At 35.1% G+C, this 19,890-nt stretch overlaps 1 protein-coding gene across 1 annotated transcript in view; it reads right to left on the bottom strand.

Moving 5' to 3' along the window:
- Positions 1–19,890, bottom strand: part of EYS (eyes shut homolog) — a 1,792,869-nt gene that overhangs the window by 570,737 nt on the left and 1,202,242 nt on the right. Inside the window, 1 exon segment of the mRNA XM_037844664.1 lies at positions 645–757. Coding sequence (XP_037700592.1) covers positions 645–757 — 113 coding nt within the window.

The raw sequence follows: 19,890 nt of genomic DNA, 5'->3' as shown, positions 1-19,890 counted from the left end.
CATCTTACCCACCCTGTGTGAACCTTTGCCAGTGCTTCACTATGCTTCAAAAGTGATCTTTTTCTCTTAAATGTCAGGGAAGAAAATAATATTTGAACTAATTCACACCAAAGCATTAACTCCCAATAATATCTCAAATGTGCTATTTCTTTAGCTTCCCCTCCTACTCCATGCATTAGGTGACTTCTGTAGCCAGCAGCAGAATGGCTGAAAGGACTTTGCCACCAGTAATAGAAATTCAAGCACAAGGACAAATTTTGAGAATGATATTGTGGAAAAAAATAATCATTTTAGCTCTCTAAAAAATACACTGCATGCATGACTGCCAGTGGCTCCATTTTGAAACCGGTCCTGATGGATGGTGTTTTCTGATCAGGAGTCACTAGTGCTTAGTTGATCTATATGATGTATCTTATACAGCACAGAGCAGAAACCCATCATCAGTAAATTTTCCAACTTAATAGGGATAGTTCTTTAAAATTATATAGTTTGTAAGAAGATAAAGCAGAATGTGGGTGTGTGAAGAAAAAAACATATTGAAGGTAATGCAGTCTAGACCTGATAGGATTGTTTCAAATAGAAATAATACCCTTGGGTGGAGTTCCTTGAACGAGTTATTTGAAAAATCACTGGTGATGTCTTACCTGCAATTGTCAATGCGATTTTTGTTTATTGCCTTGGATGGGTTGAAAGATCCCAAGTTATTAATATCTGTAACTTCTGTGCAGCCAGTAAAATCCTTGACTGGTCCAGAAATCTAAGAGAGGAGAGAAAAAAAATTATGTGATTTTCTTTAATGTATTATTCTTGTAGCAAACTTGGTGTACTGGTTTTGGTGGACTGGGGGACTAATTTCATTTGCTTAACATATTGGTTGTAAAGAAATTCAACTCATTCCATATATATCATTTTAAAAATTAGTGGAAAGGAACACCACCTTATTAATCAAAAGTTACATATTCTTATTACTATATAAATTACTCAAATTCACTTATATATGAGTAAAGCAAATTTCATATAATCCAAGGTTTTTATAACTACAGTGATTTGTCAATGAAAAATAGGAGAAACCTGATCACTTATCCTTGCCATCAAGGCATTGCACTTTTCCATCTTTTGCCTCAGTTCCTTGCATTTTTTTTTCTTTCAAACATCAGTTGTTCCTTCTGTAGCTATTGAGATACCAGGAAAAACTGCTCTTCCAGTGTGCAAAGAAAACTAGAAATATGTGTGATATCTGCAATTTCTGATGCTTTCCACATGCCCTTTGGGTTTAATAGTGTGGTCTATACTTCATAGGAACAATTTAGGCAAAACAGGTATCCAGAAAGATTCCAAGGGGCCAAGAGCAAAATGAGAAAATAAAGATATTGGAAAGCATTCAATGTGATGAACAAAATAACCTTTTAAAAGTGAACAGCCATAAGGTTTTTCATTGTTTTCATTCTTGCTATACAGAACAACACCAGTAATTGCATGTCTATATAAATTTACGTTTATGTGGAAAAGAGAAATAAGGAAAACTAGAAAGGGGTATAGGTCAGAATTCAATAGAAATGAGCATTTATTTCAGATTCTGTCCCCAGTTGTGATCCAATATTACTAAAAATTTCAAGCTACAATGAACTGAATTAGCACCATGGCAACCACTAAACTTACACACTGACAAGTAACCTAACTTATTTTTGAATTAGAAATACACACTCTATTTGAATTCTCAAAATTTGGTTTTTCACTGAGTATAATATTGTAAATAAATAAATGATAGAATAAGGTATTTGCCTTATTTTGAAAGGGTTAATATAGTGCTAATATATTTTATTTCATCTTTTAGCTTATAGTCCCAGTTTTAAAGCATGATATATGCTCAAATGTACCACAGACCCTCTCAACAAGTAACACTCTGTCAAATGTCAAAATGACTGAACTAGAAAATAAAACAGTATTTCACACAGTAAGTTTACAAAGAAGTTGATTCCAAGGAAAATAGAAACATTTGGCCCTTACCTGCCTCAGATGGGAAACCATTAATTTGTAATAGCTTAAAGTTTATATAGGCTTCATTAATCTTTTTCTTTTTCAAATTTAATTTTTATTTGCACCACAGTTATATATGAACCTACCTTTTTAATTTTAGAATAATGTTTATATCTACCCTTACTAAAACACCACAAACATTTGAATTAATACAATTTACAATTAACAATTTAAATAAAAATTGAAGCCATCTTAGAAAAATGTGTTTGATTGTATAGATTGTGAATGTGAGACTTTATTTTAATATAGTTCAGCAATGGCATAAAAGTATGTGTATATTTAAAATAACATTTTTCTTGTTGCATGAAAATTCTTATTATGCACGGAGATGAAAATTAAGAAGAAATGCGTACCTTTTTAAAGAAATACCAAGCCACCAAGAGTTATGAAAAACGACCTATTAAGGAAACAGTTCTATGATTACTCTATTGAGATAGCTCTTAGATGTTTATGATTTGACTTCATTCACATATTCTGGATTTTAAAAAAATAAATATTAAATTATTAACCTTGAGTCTTGAAAAGTGTAAAAATAATTTTTTCTGTCATTATTAGCCTTTAAATTTAAGTGAATTCAAATTCCTTAATTTTTTGTGTTTTAATGGACTCACTTATCTCCAATCTCTCACACATCAACTCCTGGTAGTCTTGTTCAGCATAGATTATTTGCTTTCTGCATGTCTTTTTCATTTTGAATAGGGAAATTAAATTTTGCAAAATATAAGTGAAACTCGAACCAAGAAATTCTTAGCCTGAATACTAAACTGAACACACGGTATTTAAGTAATTTTTAGTACTGGGGAAAAGTTTTCCCTTGAATTTGCTTAGTTTATAGCAATGTGGTTAAGTGGCTTTCTAGAACAGGATTCCTAAAAGCAAAAGAAGGGAAATGGGACCCCAGTGATTGGTAGGACCGGTTACAATAACAAGATATAATAGGACAATGCATATATAGAAATGGTATTTATGCATGTTATCTTCATTCTAATAAAACATTTTGTATACTTACATGCTGCTGTGATTTCTCAAATCCAGTTCTTATTTTTATCCAATATAAATAATGAAATAATAACTGTCAGAAATTTCTAAATTGCATAAAATGGCAGTATCATATGCCACATCACTGCAGAAAGAATATGATTCATGGTTTGAGCAGTAATCACAGGCAGAGTTCTCACTTTCTTCAGTTCAAACCAAAGTTGGCTCAAAGTTCTAAGCATATCTTCAATATATCCTTATTTTTCTAATTCCTCTACCTTTATTCTAACTGAAGAATATTTAATTCTGCTCCTGCATTTGATGGCCTTTGCTCTCACTCCTTTAAAGATAGTTGAAGTCAGTGGATTGATTATCTTTACTATATAACCAAGCTCCATAGTAACATCCAACACCAGCTAGACAAAGGTTAGACAGAGGGTCTTTTTGGCTCTAGTTTAGACCACATATGCAATATATCCAAATTCATAAATAAGAAAAATTTAAATACAAATATGCCTTCTGAATTTTTGGAAAACTATGTGCCTAAATATTTTGTGTTTCATAAAAAATTATGAAAGTGAGGTGGTTATTTTTATCCTACTGGCATGTTAGAGACATACTTACTTGAAGAATATTTGGATCTTGTTTATCCTGGTATTAAGTGGTCGTGTTGAAGAGTGGTTTCTCTTTCTTTTTGGATCAGTAGTTTATAATTTCGTTTTCTTTATATTGTATTGTTGCAACTGTTTTTTAATGTTTCTCTATTCTTTCTACTGAAATCAATTTGGCTGAACTCAAGTGACCTTTTCAATTGGTGGACTAAGAAAACCAATAAAGTTGATTTGCAATCAATTAATAATCATTGATATTACAAAAACAGCTCTAATAATTTCTTCTTTACTGTAGATTATTTATTTGTTTTTAAAGATCTATCTTACTACAACAATTTGATAAATAGGCATTTTTCAAAGTGTGAAATAATGTAAAAAAGAGATTCTTTCAAACTGTCAATAATTGATTAAATCAATGGTTTTCAAGTCATGTGATCTGAAAAACCCAAGTGTTTCTTGAAGAACTTCAAGGAGCTCAGTAAAGCATGAGGAGGAGCACTGTGAGTAGAGCTCTGTTCCTCTGTCATAACCCTCCTTAGCCAGACAATTTAACTTTTACCTGTTTTATATATTGTCCTTCTGCATGGGATTTTCTTTGAATAAAGGATCCTGTGGCTAAACTATTACTTGAATTCTGGAATGAACTAAATCCTTATATAAGAAAAAAAAGTTCAAGGTCTATGTGCGTATGTGTGTACAAGAAATCTTTGATATTTATTCACTTAACTTACAAACAACTTACCAGTGAAGCTCCCACAAGACCTTGCCTGTCTGTTCTTGCTGGGAGTGATGATCCTGTTGCTCCACATCTTGGCCAACATTCAGTGTCCTCAGTGTATGGAGTTAAGCCACTGAAACAAATGTATAGTGTTATCTCGTTTCAATTTGCAATTCCCTAATGACATATGATTTTGAGCACCTTTTGCATATGTTTATATGACTTCTGTATATCTTCTTTGGTGAGATGTCTGTTCAAATCTTTTGCCCACTTTGTATTTGGGTCTTTGTTTTCTTATTGTTGTGTTTTAAGGGCTCTTTGTATATTTTGGTTAAAAGACCTTTATCAGTTATGTGTTTTGAAAATATTTTCTCGCAATCCGAGGCTTGTCTTTTTTCTTTCATCAGTGTCTTTCACAGAAGAGAAGTTTCCAGTTTTAATGAACTCCAACTTATCAATTTTTCATTTTATGGTTATACTTTTGGTGTTGCATCTAAAAGTCATGGTCATGTCCAAGGTCACCTCGATTTTCTCCTATGTTATCTTCTAAAAGTTTTATAGTTTTGCATTTTACATTTACATCTCTGATACATTTTGAGTTAATTTTTGTGAGATGTGTAAGATCTGTGTCTAGATTCATTGTTTTGTGTGTGGATATCCTGCTGTTTCAGCACCATTTGTTTAAAAGACTATCCTTTCTCCATTGAGTTGCCTTTGTTCCTTTATCAAAGATCAGCTGACTGTACTTGTGTGGATCTATTTCTGGGCTTTCTATTTTGTTATATTGATATATTCATTTATTCTATTGCCAATACCACACTCTCTTGGTTAGTGTAGTTCATAGTAAGTTTTGAAGTCATATAGTGTCAGTCCTCTGACTTTGTTTTTCTTCTTCAATATTGTGTTGGCTATTCAGAAGCTTTTGCCTTTCCATATAAACTTTAGAATCAGTTTGTTAAAATACTCAAACTAACTTGCTGGGATTTTGATTGGGATGGCATTGAATCTTGAGATCAATTTGGAAAAAACTGACATCTAAACAATATTGAGTATTCATATCTATAAACATCGGATATCTCTTCATTCATTTAGATCAGATTTCTTTTATCAGTTTTGTAACTTTCTTCATTTAGATCTTATACATATTTTGTTAGATTTATACCTAAATATGTTATTTTACTTTTCTGCTAGTTTGGTGCTTTTTAGTTTAACTATATCATTAATGATTTCTGCCTGCTGTATCTGTCAGTTACTGACAGTGGAGGGTTGAAGTCTCCAAATTTAATAGCGGATTTGTCTATTTCTCCTTGCTGTTCCATCTTGTATTTGGATACTATATTGTTAAACATATACACATTAAGGATTCATCTCTTATTATGTAATAAGGCTCTTCATCCCTGATAATCTTTGTTCTGAAGTCACCTTTGTCTGGAATTAATATAGCTACTCCAGCTTTCTTTTGATTAGTGATAACATGCCATGTAATTCCCCATCTCTTTATTTCATCTATCTGTGCCTTTATATTTGAGAATCTTAGTCTTTTAATTTGTATATATAGACCATTGCCATGTGAAGTGATTATCGATATAGTAGGATCAATATCTACCATTTTGTAGCTTCTTCTATTCATTGTCCTTGTTCTTTGTTTGTTTTATTTTTCTACAGTCCTTCTTTTTCTTCTCTTTATCTTTTAGTTATATTTTCAGGAGAATCCCTCAAATGTATCTGCCAACTCTTTGATAAAATGTTTAATTTCAATTATCATATTTTAAATTTATAATATCCTTTTTTATTCTTACTATTTTTTCCTGTTTTGTGGATGAATTATCTTATATTCTCTTTCTGAGGATATTATTTATAACTTAGAAAGTTTACCTTTGCTTCTTACCATCATCTTTATTCAAGTTGTCTCTTTTTTTGTCTTTTCTCTTATGTGCTTGTATTTTATATTCTATACTTCCCTTATGCGTCTAATGAGTCTAATACATAAATACATCATGTATTTATGTATTCACCAGCATCACCACTATGTATATAAGGACATCTCCATTTCTTCCACAAAGAAGGAGGAAGAGTCAAAGACGGTAGAGAGACAAAAGAAAAAGAAAAAAAAAGAAAAGAAAAAAGAGAAGGAAAAAAAAACCCATGGCAGCTAGGAAGCAACAAAAGGAAAGATAGAATTAAACTACGGTAGAATAAAGACCAGATAACATCACCAATGCCAGAGTCCCATACCCCTTCCATATGCCCCTCTCTTATATGCATCTAGCTTTGGTATATTGCCTTTGTTACAATAAAGGAAGCATAAAGCAATGTTTCTGTTAACTACAGTCTCTAGTTTCCATTGCTTGCATTTTCCCCCCAATACCACCCTATTTTTAACACCTTGCAAGGTTGACATTCATTTGTTCTCCCTCATGTAAAAACATATTTGTACATTTCATCATATTTGTTGAGCATTCTAGGTTTCACTGAGTTATACAGTCCCACTCTTTATCTTTCCTCTTTCCTTTTGGTGTCCCACATGCTCCTAACCTTCCTCTTTCAACCATATTCACAGTCATCTTTGTTCAGTGTACTTACATTGCTGTGCTACCATCACTCAAAATTGTGTTCCAAACCTCTCACTCCTGTCTTTTCCTATCTGTTTGTAGTGCTCCCTTTAGTATTTTCTGTAGAGCAGGTATCTTGTTCACAAACTCTGTCATTGTTTGTCAGAGAACATTTTATACTCTGCCTCATATTTCAAACACAGTTTTGCCAGATACAGGATTCTTGGTTGGTGTTTTTTCTCTTTCAGTATCTTAAATATATCACACTACTTACTTCTTGCCTCCATGGTTTCTACTGAGAAATCCATGCATAGTCTTATCAAGCTTCCTTTGTATGTGATGGATCACTTTTCTCTTTTGCTTTCAGGATTCTCTCTTTGATTTTGACATTTGATAATCTGATTATTATCTTGACTTAGGCCTATTCAGATCTATTCTGTTTGGGATACACTGAACTTCTTGGATCTGTAATTTTATGTTTTTCATAAGGGATGGGAAATTTTCCTTCTCTTCTCCTTCTGGGACACCCATGACACGTACATTATTACTACATTTCATGTTAGCATTCAATTCCTGGAGACATTGTTCACATTTTTCCATTCTTTTCCCTATCTGTTCTTTTGTGTGTAGGATTTCAGATGTCTTGTTCTCCAGTTCCTGACTGTTTTCTTCTGCCTCTTGAGATCTGCTGTTGTATGTGCATGTCTCTGTGCCAGTTTGAATGTATTATGTCCCCCAAAATGCCATTATCTTTGATGCAATCTTGTGTGGGCAGATGTATTAGCGTTGATTAGATTGAGTGTTTCCATGGAGATGTGACCCACCTAATGTAGGTGATTACTCTGATTGGACAATTTCCATGGAGGCATGGCCCTGCCCATTCAGTGCGAGCCTTCATTGGTCCACTGGAGACCTATAAAAGCTCAGACAGAGGAAGTGAGCTTGCTACAGCCAAAAGGGACACTTTATAGAATGCACAGGAGCTGAGAGAGGAGCTGCAACTTACAGAGACATTTGCGAGACTGCCTTCAAAAGCAGGCTTTTGCTCTGGAGAAGCTAAGAGAGGATAAATGCCCCAAGAGCAACTGAGAGAGACATTTTGGAGGGAAGCTGAAGCTCAGAGAGGAATGTCCTGGGAGAAAGCCACTTTGGAACCAGAAGTCTGGAGCAGATGCCAGCCACGTGCTTTCCCAGCTAACAGAGGTTTTCTGGACACCATTGGCCATCCTCCAGTGAAGGCACCCAATCGTTGATGCATTACCTTGTACACTTTATGGCCTTAAGGCTGTAACTGTATAATCAAATAAACCCCCTTTATAAAAGCCGATCCATTTCCGGTGTTTTGCGAAAAGGTAGCATTAGCAAACTGGAACAGTCTTCATTGTGTCTTTCATCTCTCCTGTTGTGCCTTTCATTTCCATAGATTCTGATAGTTGTTTTTTCAAGCTTTCAGTTTCTACCTTATGTTCACCCAGTGTTTTCATTATACCCTTCATCTCTTCTGCCATATCTTCCCTAAACTTGTTGAATTGATTTAGCATTAGTTGTTTCAATTCTTGTATCTCAGCTGAAGTGTAACTTTGTTCCTTTGACTGAGCCATATCTTTGTTTTTCTTAGTATAGGTTGTAGCTTTCTGTTGTCTAGGCATCTGGTTTCCTTGGTTACCCCAATCAGATTTTCCCAGACCAGAATGGTCTCAAGTCTCAGAAGGGGGCAATATTCAGTATCAGGTTTCCTTGAGGGTGTGAATTAGAATATTGACACACCCTGTGAGGCCTCTAGTCACTGTGCTTTTCCTGACCTGCTCAGCAGATGGCACCTGTCAGCCTGTGGCTCCTGACTGGTGTAAGTAGGTGTGGCCCCCTTAGTTTCTGTTTTGGCTGTTTTCCCTCAGGCTCTGGGGTCAGGTTCTGAACGGAAGAACAGTAGTAGAGCTGGGCACCACCTCCTTCCTCTTAGGGAAGATACATCCCTTAGGGAGTTATCCTCTGCATTTAAATAGGTTCTTTGTCTCTCTGACTCTGCTATCTCTACCCTTGTCTGGGTCAGAGGGCTGCAAACTGAAAATAGCTGAGGCTTTCTCCACTGAGCCTCTCAGGTTGTGAGAGAGAAAAAGGGACAGAAAGCCCCCCTTCAGGGCCATTCCACAGTCCACCCAGTGTCACCCATCAGCCAGAGATAGCACGTGGTCTTCTGGGCTCCCTCTCCGAGGACAGAGGACTCCTCTCGCTTTTTAAGGTCAGTTGTCACTAAAAGCCTCTGTCTCCTTGTTGGGATTTTTAGCTTTTATTCAGCAGCCCACATTTGTTAACTAAAATTCCAGTTGGAGCTGGACTGAGGTATATTTTCTTGTTCAGAGGGTGCTGCTTTATACCACAGTGAGGTTTTGCCATTTGGCCTGCCATGGGGAGAGGGGGCTCTCGATGCTCTTTCACAGCTTTTCGTACAGATTTTATGCTGTAATCTCGGGCATTCCTCCCAATCCAGGTTGTTGTATGATGTGTGGACAGTCACGGTTGTCCCCCAGCAGTTATTCCAGATTATTTGCTAGTTGTTCCTGGTTGTTTATTAGTTGTTCCAGGGGACGAACTAACCTCTACTCCTCTCTATGCAGCCATCTTACTCCCTCTTCCTTACTTCAACTTTTAACAACTCTGAATGGTCAGTCCAGCTTCAGATTCCACATAGGTTTGAGTGAGACAGTTGCTGAGACTGTATCTCATGCTCAAATGTTCTCTGCTTCACTGTGCTTCCTACTTGCCCTTTCCTTTCCATAGGTTATGTTCCCAATAACACAAAATCACTGGCACTTTAATCTCCATTTCAGAATCTGATTCCCAGAAAACACAACCTGCAACAGAGTGTTTGCCAGGATATAATATGTAAAGAAAATAAAGGGAGGAAGCATATATTTAGTATTATTTAAGAATGGAAGACTGCTAATATGATATTATTTGAGAATGGAGGGCTATGAATTATATGTGCTTAAGTGTGTTATTTTCTTATATTCAACAACAAATTAGTAAATAATAAAATATAGTTACTCATAGAAGGGGGAAATAGGGTCAAGATGACAATGATAGAAATTAGATTGATTAATATACATCTTTATCTATAGATTTGGATTTGAAACCATGTAAACAAAATCATTAAAAATCAGAAAATAAAACAAATGAAAACATACAATTATATTCTAATAACCTTAAAACACAGTAATTTGAGCACACATCCCTAGTGGAATTGTAAAGACAGAAAGTCCCACCACATTTTAAAGAACAGTTTTTAGTAATTATATGCTGGTGCTAGTGCCGTATAGTTATTCTGTGATAGACATGTGTCCATTGTTGGGATAAGCAAATTTGATAGTGTTACTGAGAATGATTTTTGGCATGGTTGAGAGGAGATGAAATAAAAACCCTATAGTTCTCTATTTGAATTGCAAGTATTAATATAAGCTCATGATGGATTTTCTCTTAACAATGCAACAACAAAAAAAAATCTTTCCTACTTTGACTACAGAAAAAGCCTAGAAAAAAATGGCTAATGCAATAGCAAAAGCAGCCCTGGATTCCATCTGTGATCTCTAAATATTGTTCCACAGCAAAAGGAAATAGAGTTCCTTGAAGAAATGCCTAACTCTTCATCTAGGGAAAGATAAGGAACCATATGAAACCATATGAATGCCATGATGCCAGTCTTCGCATCATGACCTCCCAAGCAGTTCTCCATCTCTAGCACATTGGTTTAACATGTCCTGGTTATTTTAAAATCTTGATTTCTCCTAATATTTTCAATCTGTTTTTTTTTCTTTTTTCTTATCTACCACTTTTTTTTTCAAACCTGTAAGCTCACTAAACTGTACCACTCTGTTTTCTTTATGATGCTTTTCCTTCACTCTCATCTTCTAAGCCTCTACCCACAATTCAAGAAAATTCATGTTACTTATGAGTATTTTACTCTCTTAACCTCTACTCATTGGTGAAACCTATATATTTTTTGTTTTAAAAGTAAACCATATAATATTTTAGTAAATATGATCTTGCATTTATATTTTAAGACTGAAAACTTTTCAGCTCACATTATCTGCATTCAACAGAGTAGTCGACAAAAACAACTCTGGCTTGGTAAATGGACTCATTCACAAAAGATTTTTTTTGAATACTAATAGTGATGATAAAGCAATTCTAATATCTACTGAGCACTGACTATGTATTATGAACTTACCTCACTTATTACTTATTAATTTTATGATATACATGCTATCACTATTTCTGTTGGGTATATCATCTATTTCTCTAGCTTCATATTTACAGATGGAGGCTCTTCAACTAAAGAGATCATTTTGGCTTCTCTTTTCATATTGGTAGTTGTAAGGAAGAAGGAATTGGGCAAGCTCAGCTCAGCTTCTCTCTCCCTCTATCTTAAGAAGCCAGTTACTCTGAAGGAATTCTGCCTTCTAATACATGCTGCACTCTCCCTGCAGTTGGCAGTCTCTGGTATTTGGCTGGGTTGAATGCTTCATTCTGGGCAAACTTTTGTAATTTCACTTGTTAAAGATACCAATCCATATCCCCAACTTAGCTATTACAGACAACAAAGCTGTTAAATGTGTCTTCATTTTTCCAATGCCCTGCATTTGTTGCTCAGTTGGTTTTTAACTTGTTTGGGAAAGGGAAATCTCACCAATCCTTGTAGGTTTTGAGAACTTAGATAATTTTTCCAAGTCACAAACCTAGGACATGGCAGTATAAGACTAGATTTCAGGCCATTATACCCGAGTTCATGTTCTTTCCTACACTCAAATGGAATTTTTAGAGTCTGGGTTGTGATCTCTTTACCCACTATGAATTTAATGTTATTGAGCTGTTCAATATTGGGAATTATAGTTTAATGAAGATTTATTCACACTGTGTGGTTTTAATCCAAATGATTTTATCAGGACTTTGAGTATTATTATTGCTCATTACTGAAAATTGTGTTTCACCATGAAGGCTCTTAAATTGTGATGTATTTTGTGCCTTGCGTGTCAGTAAAATGTATTACAATTAGAAACAAAATTCTCTTATGGACATCAGCACTTATTGTTGGAATATATGTTTATTAGGGTAGAAAAGTTATTACATTGCTATGCATATTCTTTTATTAATTACATATTTATGTAGAGAGAAAATTTCAAAAAAATATCCTGAGTACATGCTTATTTAAACTTGATCTATATTTAAATAGCACTTTAGATAGAAAATTTAGATGATTAGACCATATCTGATTGACCTATGCAATTGGGTTTTCTCTAAAAGCAAAGTGTGTCAAGCAATAATCAGCTTGTCAGTCAGTTTAATTGACAGAGCAAAACTCTCAACTCATTCTGTAAAGGCAAAAAATGTTGAGTCTTGCAGTGTATTCTCTTAGGACCACAATGATGGCACCATTTAAAGGGTTGAAATTTAATAAGGTACTAATTATTTCAATTCCCATACGACTTTACCATGCAAAATAATAGGATTATTAAACATAACAGATTATGAAAGTTAAACCATAATTTAAGATGTGAAAAATAAGGCATAATTTGCTTTCAGTCTGAACAATTAGGAAAATGCCAACTTAAATAGAAGTTTAATATAGGATATAGTTCAACATCAGGGAAGAATTAGTGATCCTGTTAAAAAAATAATTAGAATCTTATATTAGTAATAAGGTAAATTTAAAACTCAAGATTCTCTTCTGATTTCTCAAGAAAATAACATTTTTTTGGTTACTACATTATTCTTCATGATATGGTATTACTTTAGTTCCCCATCTGTAATGTTAGGTATTAGGTTTGAACACATTTTAGAAAGAGAAGTATTTTGTAGAAGATTTTAGAAAACAAGTAAAAGCTATGAAAATGATTGTAAAGTTATGGAAAGCCCTTGCTTAAAAGAAATTATTTCATCTCCACATTTTAAAATTCATGAAATAATTCATAAATATTCTCCTATATCCCATAAGTTATACAAATCCCTACTTATTCCCTGTTTAGCAGTGGCAAATAATTTTGATATCTTGTCCCCAGGCTTTGGAAGCATAAGGAGAAAGTCTGGTATATTGATCTCAGCACAACAGGCTATCTCAACCCCACTCTGTTCTTGCATGTCAAAGACCTGCCTATACTACTTCCTTCTCATGTGTTCTTATGGCATATCTCTCTCTAAGTGACAGAGGAAACAGTAGAAGCAAGAAGGATGTTTTTAAGTTAGAGGGATTCAATGAAAGGCTCTTACATTTATTCTGGGAAAAGGCTTACATTCTCACACATGATGTTTCTCTGTAGATAGATAAATCCAGTGTGTTGAAACCCAGTAAATACAAAGTTTTCCAAAGACGAACAGATTGATTTAAGTGAAGATTTCTCAAATTGTAAGACAATCTATTAAGATTTTAAGATAACCAAAGACACACAAAACTGAACTGCATGTTCTGTGGCAATTTTAGTTTTATTTTGGTTTGCACAAGTTTTATTTTCTATTTCTTTGTATATTTAAATATGGAAAAAATGAAAAAAAAAAAATCCCGATGAAAGTCATGCTGAGCCGCCCAACTCACAGATTCTAGATTTCTTTCTCTCTTTCATTACATATTTATAGATCTATTTTTATGTTTGTGTCTGTATCTCTATCATTTCCATATCTGTATTCATAGTAATAGCTATCAAATGATATAGAAAAATAGGTTCTATATATCACCCAACTCTATCATTAGCCTTTACAAAGCATTCTGAGACAGAATACTTTCTGTTTAATTTAAAGAATCAAAATATGTTAAGGTAAAAAAAATTCAGTGTTGCTTTCAATGGGTTATACAGCCATTTGAAAAAGAAAAGACAGAAATTCATAAATAAATCATTAGGTGATTAAGATTTTTGGGGGGAGGGGGGAGTCCTGAATTTCTCCTTCAATAAAATGGTACTGGAGGCAGGGCAAGATGGTGGCATAGGGAAGTGTGGAATTCAGTTAGTCCTCTAGAGAAACTAGTAAATAGTCAGGAACAACTTGTAAATAGTCTAGAACAACTCTTTGGGGGACATCCATGAGCAGACACACACTATAAACCAGTCTGGAATGGGTGTAAATGCTGAGATTACAGCATAGAACTGTAAATAAAGCCCCCAAACTGTGGAGCTGGTGCCACACCCCACTGGCATGGCAGACTGAGTTGGAAAATTTCCCTATGGGAAAAAGAAGCAGTCTCTAGTAGGAGCAAGGGAAGGTAGCTCAATCAAGCTCCAATTGTGGCTTTGATTAAAAAATGTGGACTACAGTATACAAGCTACAAGCACAGAATCAAGCAGAAAAGGAAGCCTGAGGTCTCTCCCCACAGAGAGGAGGCAGGGCTCAGGGAAAAAATAAATAAATAAAAACAGAGGCTTTTGGAGTCAGTTGAGCTCAGAATACTGCACAAGGGCTGTGTTCCAAGAAAAGGGGCACATAGAACTGGGTATTAATTCCAGCTCCTGAATGGTGAAACTGGGGGACTGGGGACTGGATCTGAAAAGGAGATTTCTTTTTTTTCTCATTCTAAGTAGTTCATTAGAGAAAGCCTCAGGCATTTTCAATCATCAGCCCTCACCCAGGCAAGGTGGAGTTAAGATAGCAAGACAAAGGAAGAAGTCAACTGAAGGAGATAATTCCCTAAAGTGCTTATCTTATCTAAGAAAAGGGTGACAGGGCTCAGCTCAAGTGGCTGTCCTCCCTCAGAGAATTCAGACCCCAGGACCTGGGGAGAAAAACAAACAAACAAACAAAACAGAAAAAGCTTGAGCTTGGCTTCTGACTCACCCTCAGTCCCTGGCAGGGACAGGATCTGCTGAGAAAGGCACCACACCTCTTCACACCAGTGGTGAGATGCAGGATGACAAGCACCACCTGCTGGGCAGGATAGGAAAAGCACAGAATCTTGAGACCTCACGGAAAGTCTAACAATCTGATGGGTCTCATCTTCAGGGAAACTTGATACTGATAATACCCTTCTCCTGAGACCTGGTGATCTGGGAAAATCTGATTCGGGTAATCAAGGAAACTGGATGCCTAGACAGAAAAAAAAAATTATGAGTCACACTAGGAAAAACAAAGATACGGCCCAAAGGAACAAACTTACACTTCAAATGAGATGCAGGATTTGAAGCAATTAATTAAAGATCTTTAAACAAATATTCTAATTAAAAAAATCAGATCAGTGAGTTGAGGGAAGATACGGCAAAAGAGATGAAGGATATAAAGAAGACATTGGGCAAATAAGGAAGAACTTGAAAGTTTGAAAAAAAACAGTTGGCAGAACTTACAGGAATGAAAGATACAATAGAAGAGATGTAAAACACAATGGAGACATACAACAGCAGATTTGAAGAGGCAGAAGAAATGATTCATGAACTAGAGGACAGGACATCTGAAATCGTACACACAAAAGAACACATAGGGAAATTAATGGAAAAATATGAGCAGGATCTCAGGGAACTGAATGACAACATGAAGCACATGAATATACATGTTATGGGTGTCCCAGTAGGAGAAGAGAAGGGAAAAGGAGCAGAAAGAATAATGGAGGAAATAATTACTGAAAATTTCCCATTTCTTATGAAGGACATAAAATTATAGATCCAAGAAGCACAGTGTCCCACAAAGAGAATAGATCCATATAGACACACTCCAAGGCACTTAAAAATCAGATTATCAAATGTGAAAAACAAAGAATTTTGAAAACAGCAAGCAAAAAGTGATCCATCACATACAAGGGAAGCTTGATAAGCCTATGTGTGGATTTGTCACTAGAAACCATGGAGGTAAGAAGGCAGTGGTGTGATATATTTAAGATACTGAAAAAGGAAAAATTCCAACCAAGAATTCTAAATCCGGCAAAGCTGTCCTTCCAAAATGAGGGAGAGTTTTAAATATTTTCAGACAAACAGATACTAAGAGAGTTTGTGAACAAGGTACTGCTCTACAAGAAATAGTAAAGGGAGCACTACAAGCAGATAGGAAAAGTCAGGAGCTAAAGGGTTAGAGAAGAGTATAGAAATGAAGACTATAAGTAAGGGTAAAAAGAGAGAGAAAAAATAAAAATAAAGTAAGATATGATGTATAAAATCCAAATGACAGAATGGTAGACAGTAGACACTATATCGAGTGAAATTAGCCAGAAACAAAAGGAAAGATACTGTATGGTGTCACTAATATGAACTAACATTGATGAGTGAACATTGAGAGTTAAAGTTAAGAACACAGGTTATGAAGAGATAGAATGAGGTTAGAGATTGGGTATCTGATGCTGAAGGAGTACAGAAGTTTCAACAGGATTCATTGTATAGATCCAGAAATGGATAGCATGATACTGTGTGATGGTAGCACAATATTATAAGTACTCTGAACAAAGATAAGTGTGCATACAGTTGAAGGGGGAAGGCTAGGGGCATGTATGACACCAGAAGGAAACATAGAAGATAAAGACTAGGATTGTGCAACTTAGCAAAACCTAGAGTGGTCAACGATGGCGATTAAATGTAGAAATATAAGAATGTTTTTAAAAGAGAGAGAACAAATGAACGTCAACATTGCAAGGTGTTGAAAATTGGATGGTATAGGGAAAAATACAATCAATGCAAACTAGACTCTGTAGTTAACAGTAACATTGTAGGATGCTTCCAATAATTGTAACATAGGCAATATACCAAAACTAAATGTCTATATGCGGCAGATACAAGAGAGTGGTATGGGATTCTTCATGTTGTTGTTGTAATCTGACCTTTCCATTTTATTTTATTTTATTTTATTTTATTTTACTTTTTTTAATTTTTATTTTTCTTCTTTTATTTTTTTTTCTTCATTTTTTTTCTCCTCTTCCACTTCCTTTGCAGAAGAAATGGAAACCTCCTCATACAGATAGTGATGATGAATGCATAACTGTGATTATACCAGGAATCATTAATTACTTAGGATGGATTGTATGGTGTGTGAATAAAATTGTTTAAAAAATAATCAGAGGGCTACAAGTGCTAGAGAAAATGTGAAGACAGGTATGTACCTATTCCCTGTTGATGGGGAAATAGAATGGTGCAGCCCATCTGGAGGGCAGTGTGGTTGTTCCACAGGAAGCTAAGCATGGGTTGCCATATTGTCCTGCAACCCTGTTACTGGTTATATACTTGGAAGAAATGAGAGCAGGGACATGAATGGACATTTGCACACTGGTGTTTGTGGCGGCAGTAATCATAATATACAATGGATGAAGGTGGCCTAAGGGTACATCAACTGATAAACAGAATGGTGAACTGTGGTGTATACACACAATGTAATATTGAGCAGCAGCAAGAAGGAATGAAGTTGTGAGGTATGCAACTAGGTGAATGGACCTTGAGAACAGTATGTTGACTGAAATAAGCCAGAATCAAAACAGCAAACATTGTAATACCTCACTAATATGAACTAACTATAATGTGCAATCTCTGAGGACTGAATCTGAGAGCACAGGTTATCAGGGGAAAGCTTACTGTTAAGGTTCCTAGATTGTAAGCTCTTTTAGCAGGCTTATATATTATGAGTTGTAACAGTTATTTCTAGATTCTGAGATGCTGAGCTCTTTGTGTATAACGTGGTCGGTCCCTGGAACTTAGGTTATCTGTGTGACACCTGAGACTCACAGCCAGTTTGGCAGCTTCATATGTTAGAGATACGAATGAAATGGACTTGGTTAGGGCTAAGATAAATCAGACTAAAGGGTAAAGAGTGACATTGACTGTGTTTTAAAACTTCAACTTCTGTGTGATACCAAAGGAAGAAATGTTTATTTGTTGCAAAACCTATATCTTCTGTAGCACACTATATAATTTAACTTGTATGGTTGGTTTATTCAAACACCATAATTACATGGAACCTTGAAGAGGGGGTGAAATCTGGTTGATTTATACAGGTTAGTGTGAAACCCTGATGCATCCCAGAGTAATTTGGGCAGAGAATAAAATGTATTTGCAAAGCCCCCTTGAAGGACTGGGGGAAAAATGTGGAAATATTAAACCCCACCTGGGGAATTCCTGATATTCTCACAAGCATTGGGGACTACCAGTTTAGTAGGCCAAGTCCTTGATCTTAGGGCTGGCCCTTATGAAACTCATTACTGCAAAGGAAAGTCTAAGCCTACTTTTAACTGTGCCTAAGAGTCACTCCCAGAGAACCTCTTTTTTGCTCAGTTATGGCCTCTCTTTCTAAGCCAAATCTGCAGGTAAACTCACTGCCCTCCCCACTACATGCTACATGACTTCCAGGGGTGTAAATCTCCCTGGGAATGTGGGGAATGACTCCCAGGGATGAGACTTGATCTGGCATAATAGGATTGAGAAAGTCTTCTGGACCAAAAGTTGGAAGAGAAATGAAACAAAATAAAGTTTCAGTGGCTGAGAAATTTCAAATGTTGCTGAGAGGTCAATCTGGAGGTTATTCTTATGCATTATATAGATATCCCTTTTTAGTCTTTAGTATATTAGAATAATTAGAAGGAAATACCTAAAACTGTTGAACTGCAATCCAGTATCCTTGATTCTTAAAGATGATCGTATATAGCTTTTACGATAAGACCGTGTGACTGTGAAAACCCTATAGCTCACACTCCCTTTATCTAGTGTTCAGACAGATAAGTAGAAAGATAGGGACAAAAAGTAAATGAATAATTAGGGGGGGCGGACGAAGGTATGAGATGTTTTCAGTGTTCTTTTTTACTTTTATTTTAATTTTTATTCTTATTTTTATTTTTTGGTGTAATGAAAAAGTTCAAAAATTGATTGTGGCGCTGAATGTACAACTATATGATGATACTGTGAACAATTTATTTTATACTTTGGATGATTTTATGGTAAGTGAATATATCTCAATAAAATTGTATTAAAAATGGTATCAAATGTTTTCAAGAGGAAAACATATTTTCAGCACTATCCTTTTCTACTCGACCATTCCAGTACTCATCTTAAAGTACTGGACTCATCTTACAGGAATACTTTTCCTTATCCCTTTAGGAACCACCATAGTGATTTCCTGGAGGTGAATTAATTCTAACTCTCCTACTTTCTATCTTGTTACTATAGGCCAATTTGTGAATCTATATGTATCTATATGTATATTGGTTTCTTTAACTTTAAAATGAGAATTATAAATAATAGTATGTACTTTCTAGGATTATTGTGGGGTTTGTAATTAGTTAATACATGCAAAAATTTTAAAACTATGCCTGTCCTTTAAGTGTCAATATCTGTTGCCAGTTTCATTACTTGCATCCACTTACAACCCAATCTTGAGAATGTTTGCTATTCTATCCTTACTATTTTCTAATGTGGCTTCTTTCCCACAATTCCCATGCACCACTTTTCAGGGTCAGCAATATAGTTAATTGTCCAATAAGTTAATGGACACTTATCTTTCCATCTTATCCTATACTTGATAAGAATCTGTTTGAATCTTGATTAAATAGATGATTTAATAACTTAAAATGTCCAGGATGAAGAAACAAAATTAAAACCAACATGCTTGTTTACCCCATTTTAAAGCTCCTATTCTTATGTTCTTATATTTGGATGGAAGACAGAGAAGAACTTTTGAGACCAAATGCCCTAGAACTTGTACTTTATAATTCACCCAAGTCCTATAACAATGCTGTGAGCTCTGCACCTTTTAAAATATTTTTCTTTTCCTTCCATTACATATGCACCTTCATAGTCATTTGGAAATCCTGTGCATAAGGAAAATCTGGACAATTTAAGGGATCTCCCTACTACTTGCTGGAAACAGACCTGGTGCAATTTCAAGACTTCAAAACAATCTTAAAGAACAAACAATTTTTTCCCTTTTGGTCTGATGATACCATAAATCCCACCCTCTGAGATTTATCTTTTTGATGAAAGTTTTTAGCTAGTTGAAGTGTAAATATTCCTGAAAGGAAGCATATTAAATTATCAAACATTAAATGTGCTATAACTTC

Source organism: Choloepus didactylus, chromosome 7 (assembly GCF_015220235.1).
Source record: "Choloepus didactylus isolate mChoDid1 chromosome 7, mChoDid1.pri, whole genome shotgun sequence".
Taxonomy (NCBI): Eukaryota; Metazoa; Chordata; class Mammalia; order Pilosa; family Megalonychidae; genus Choloepus; species Choloepus didactylus.
This window is presented reverse-complemented; position numbering and strand designations above follow the sequence as displayed.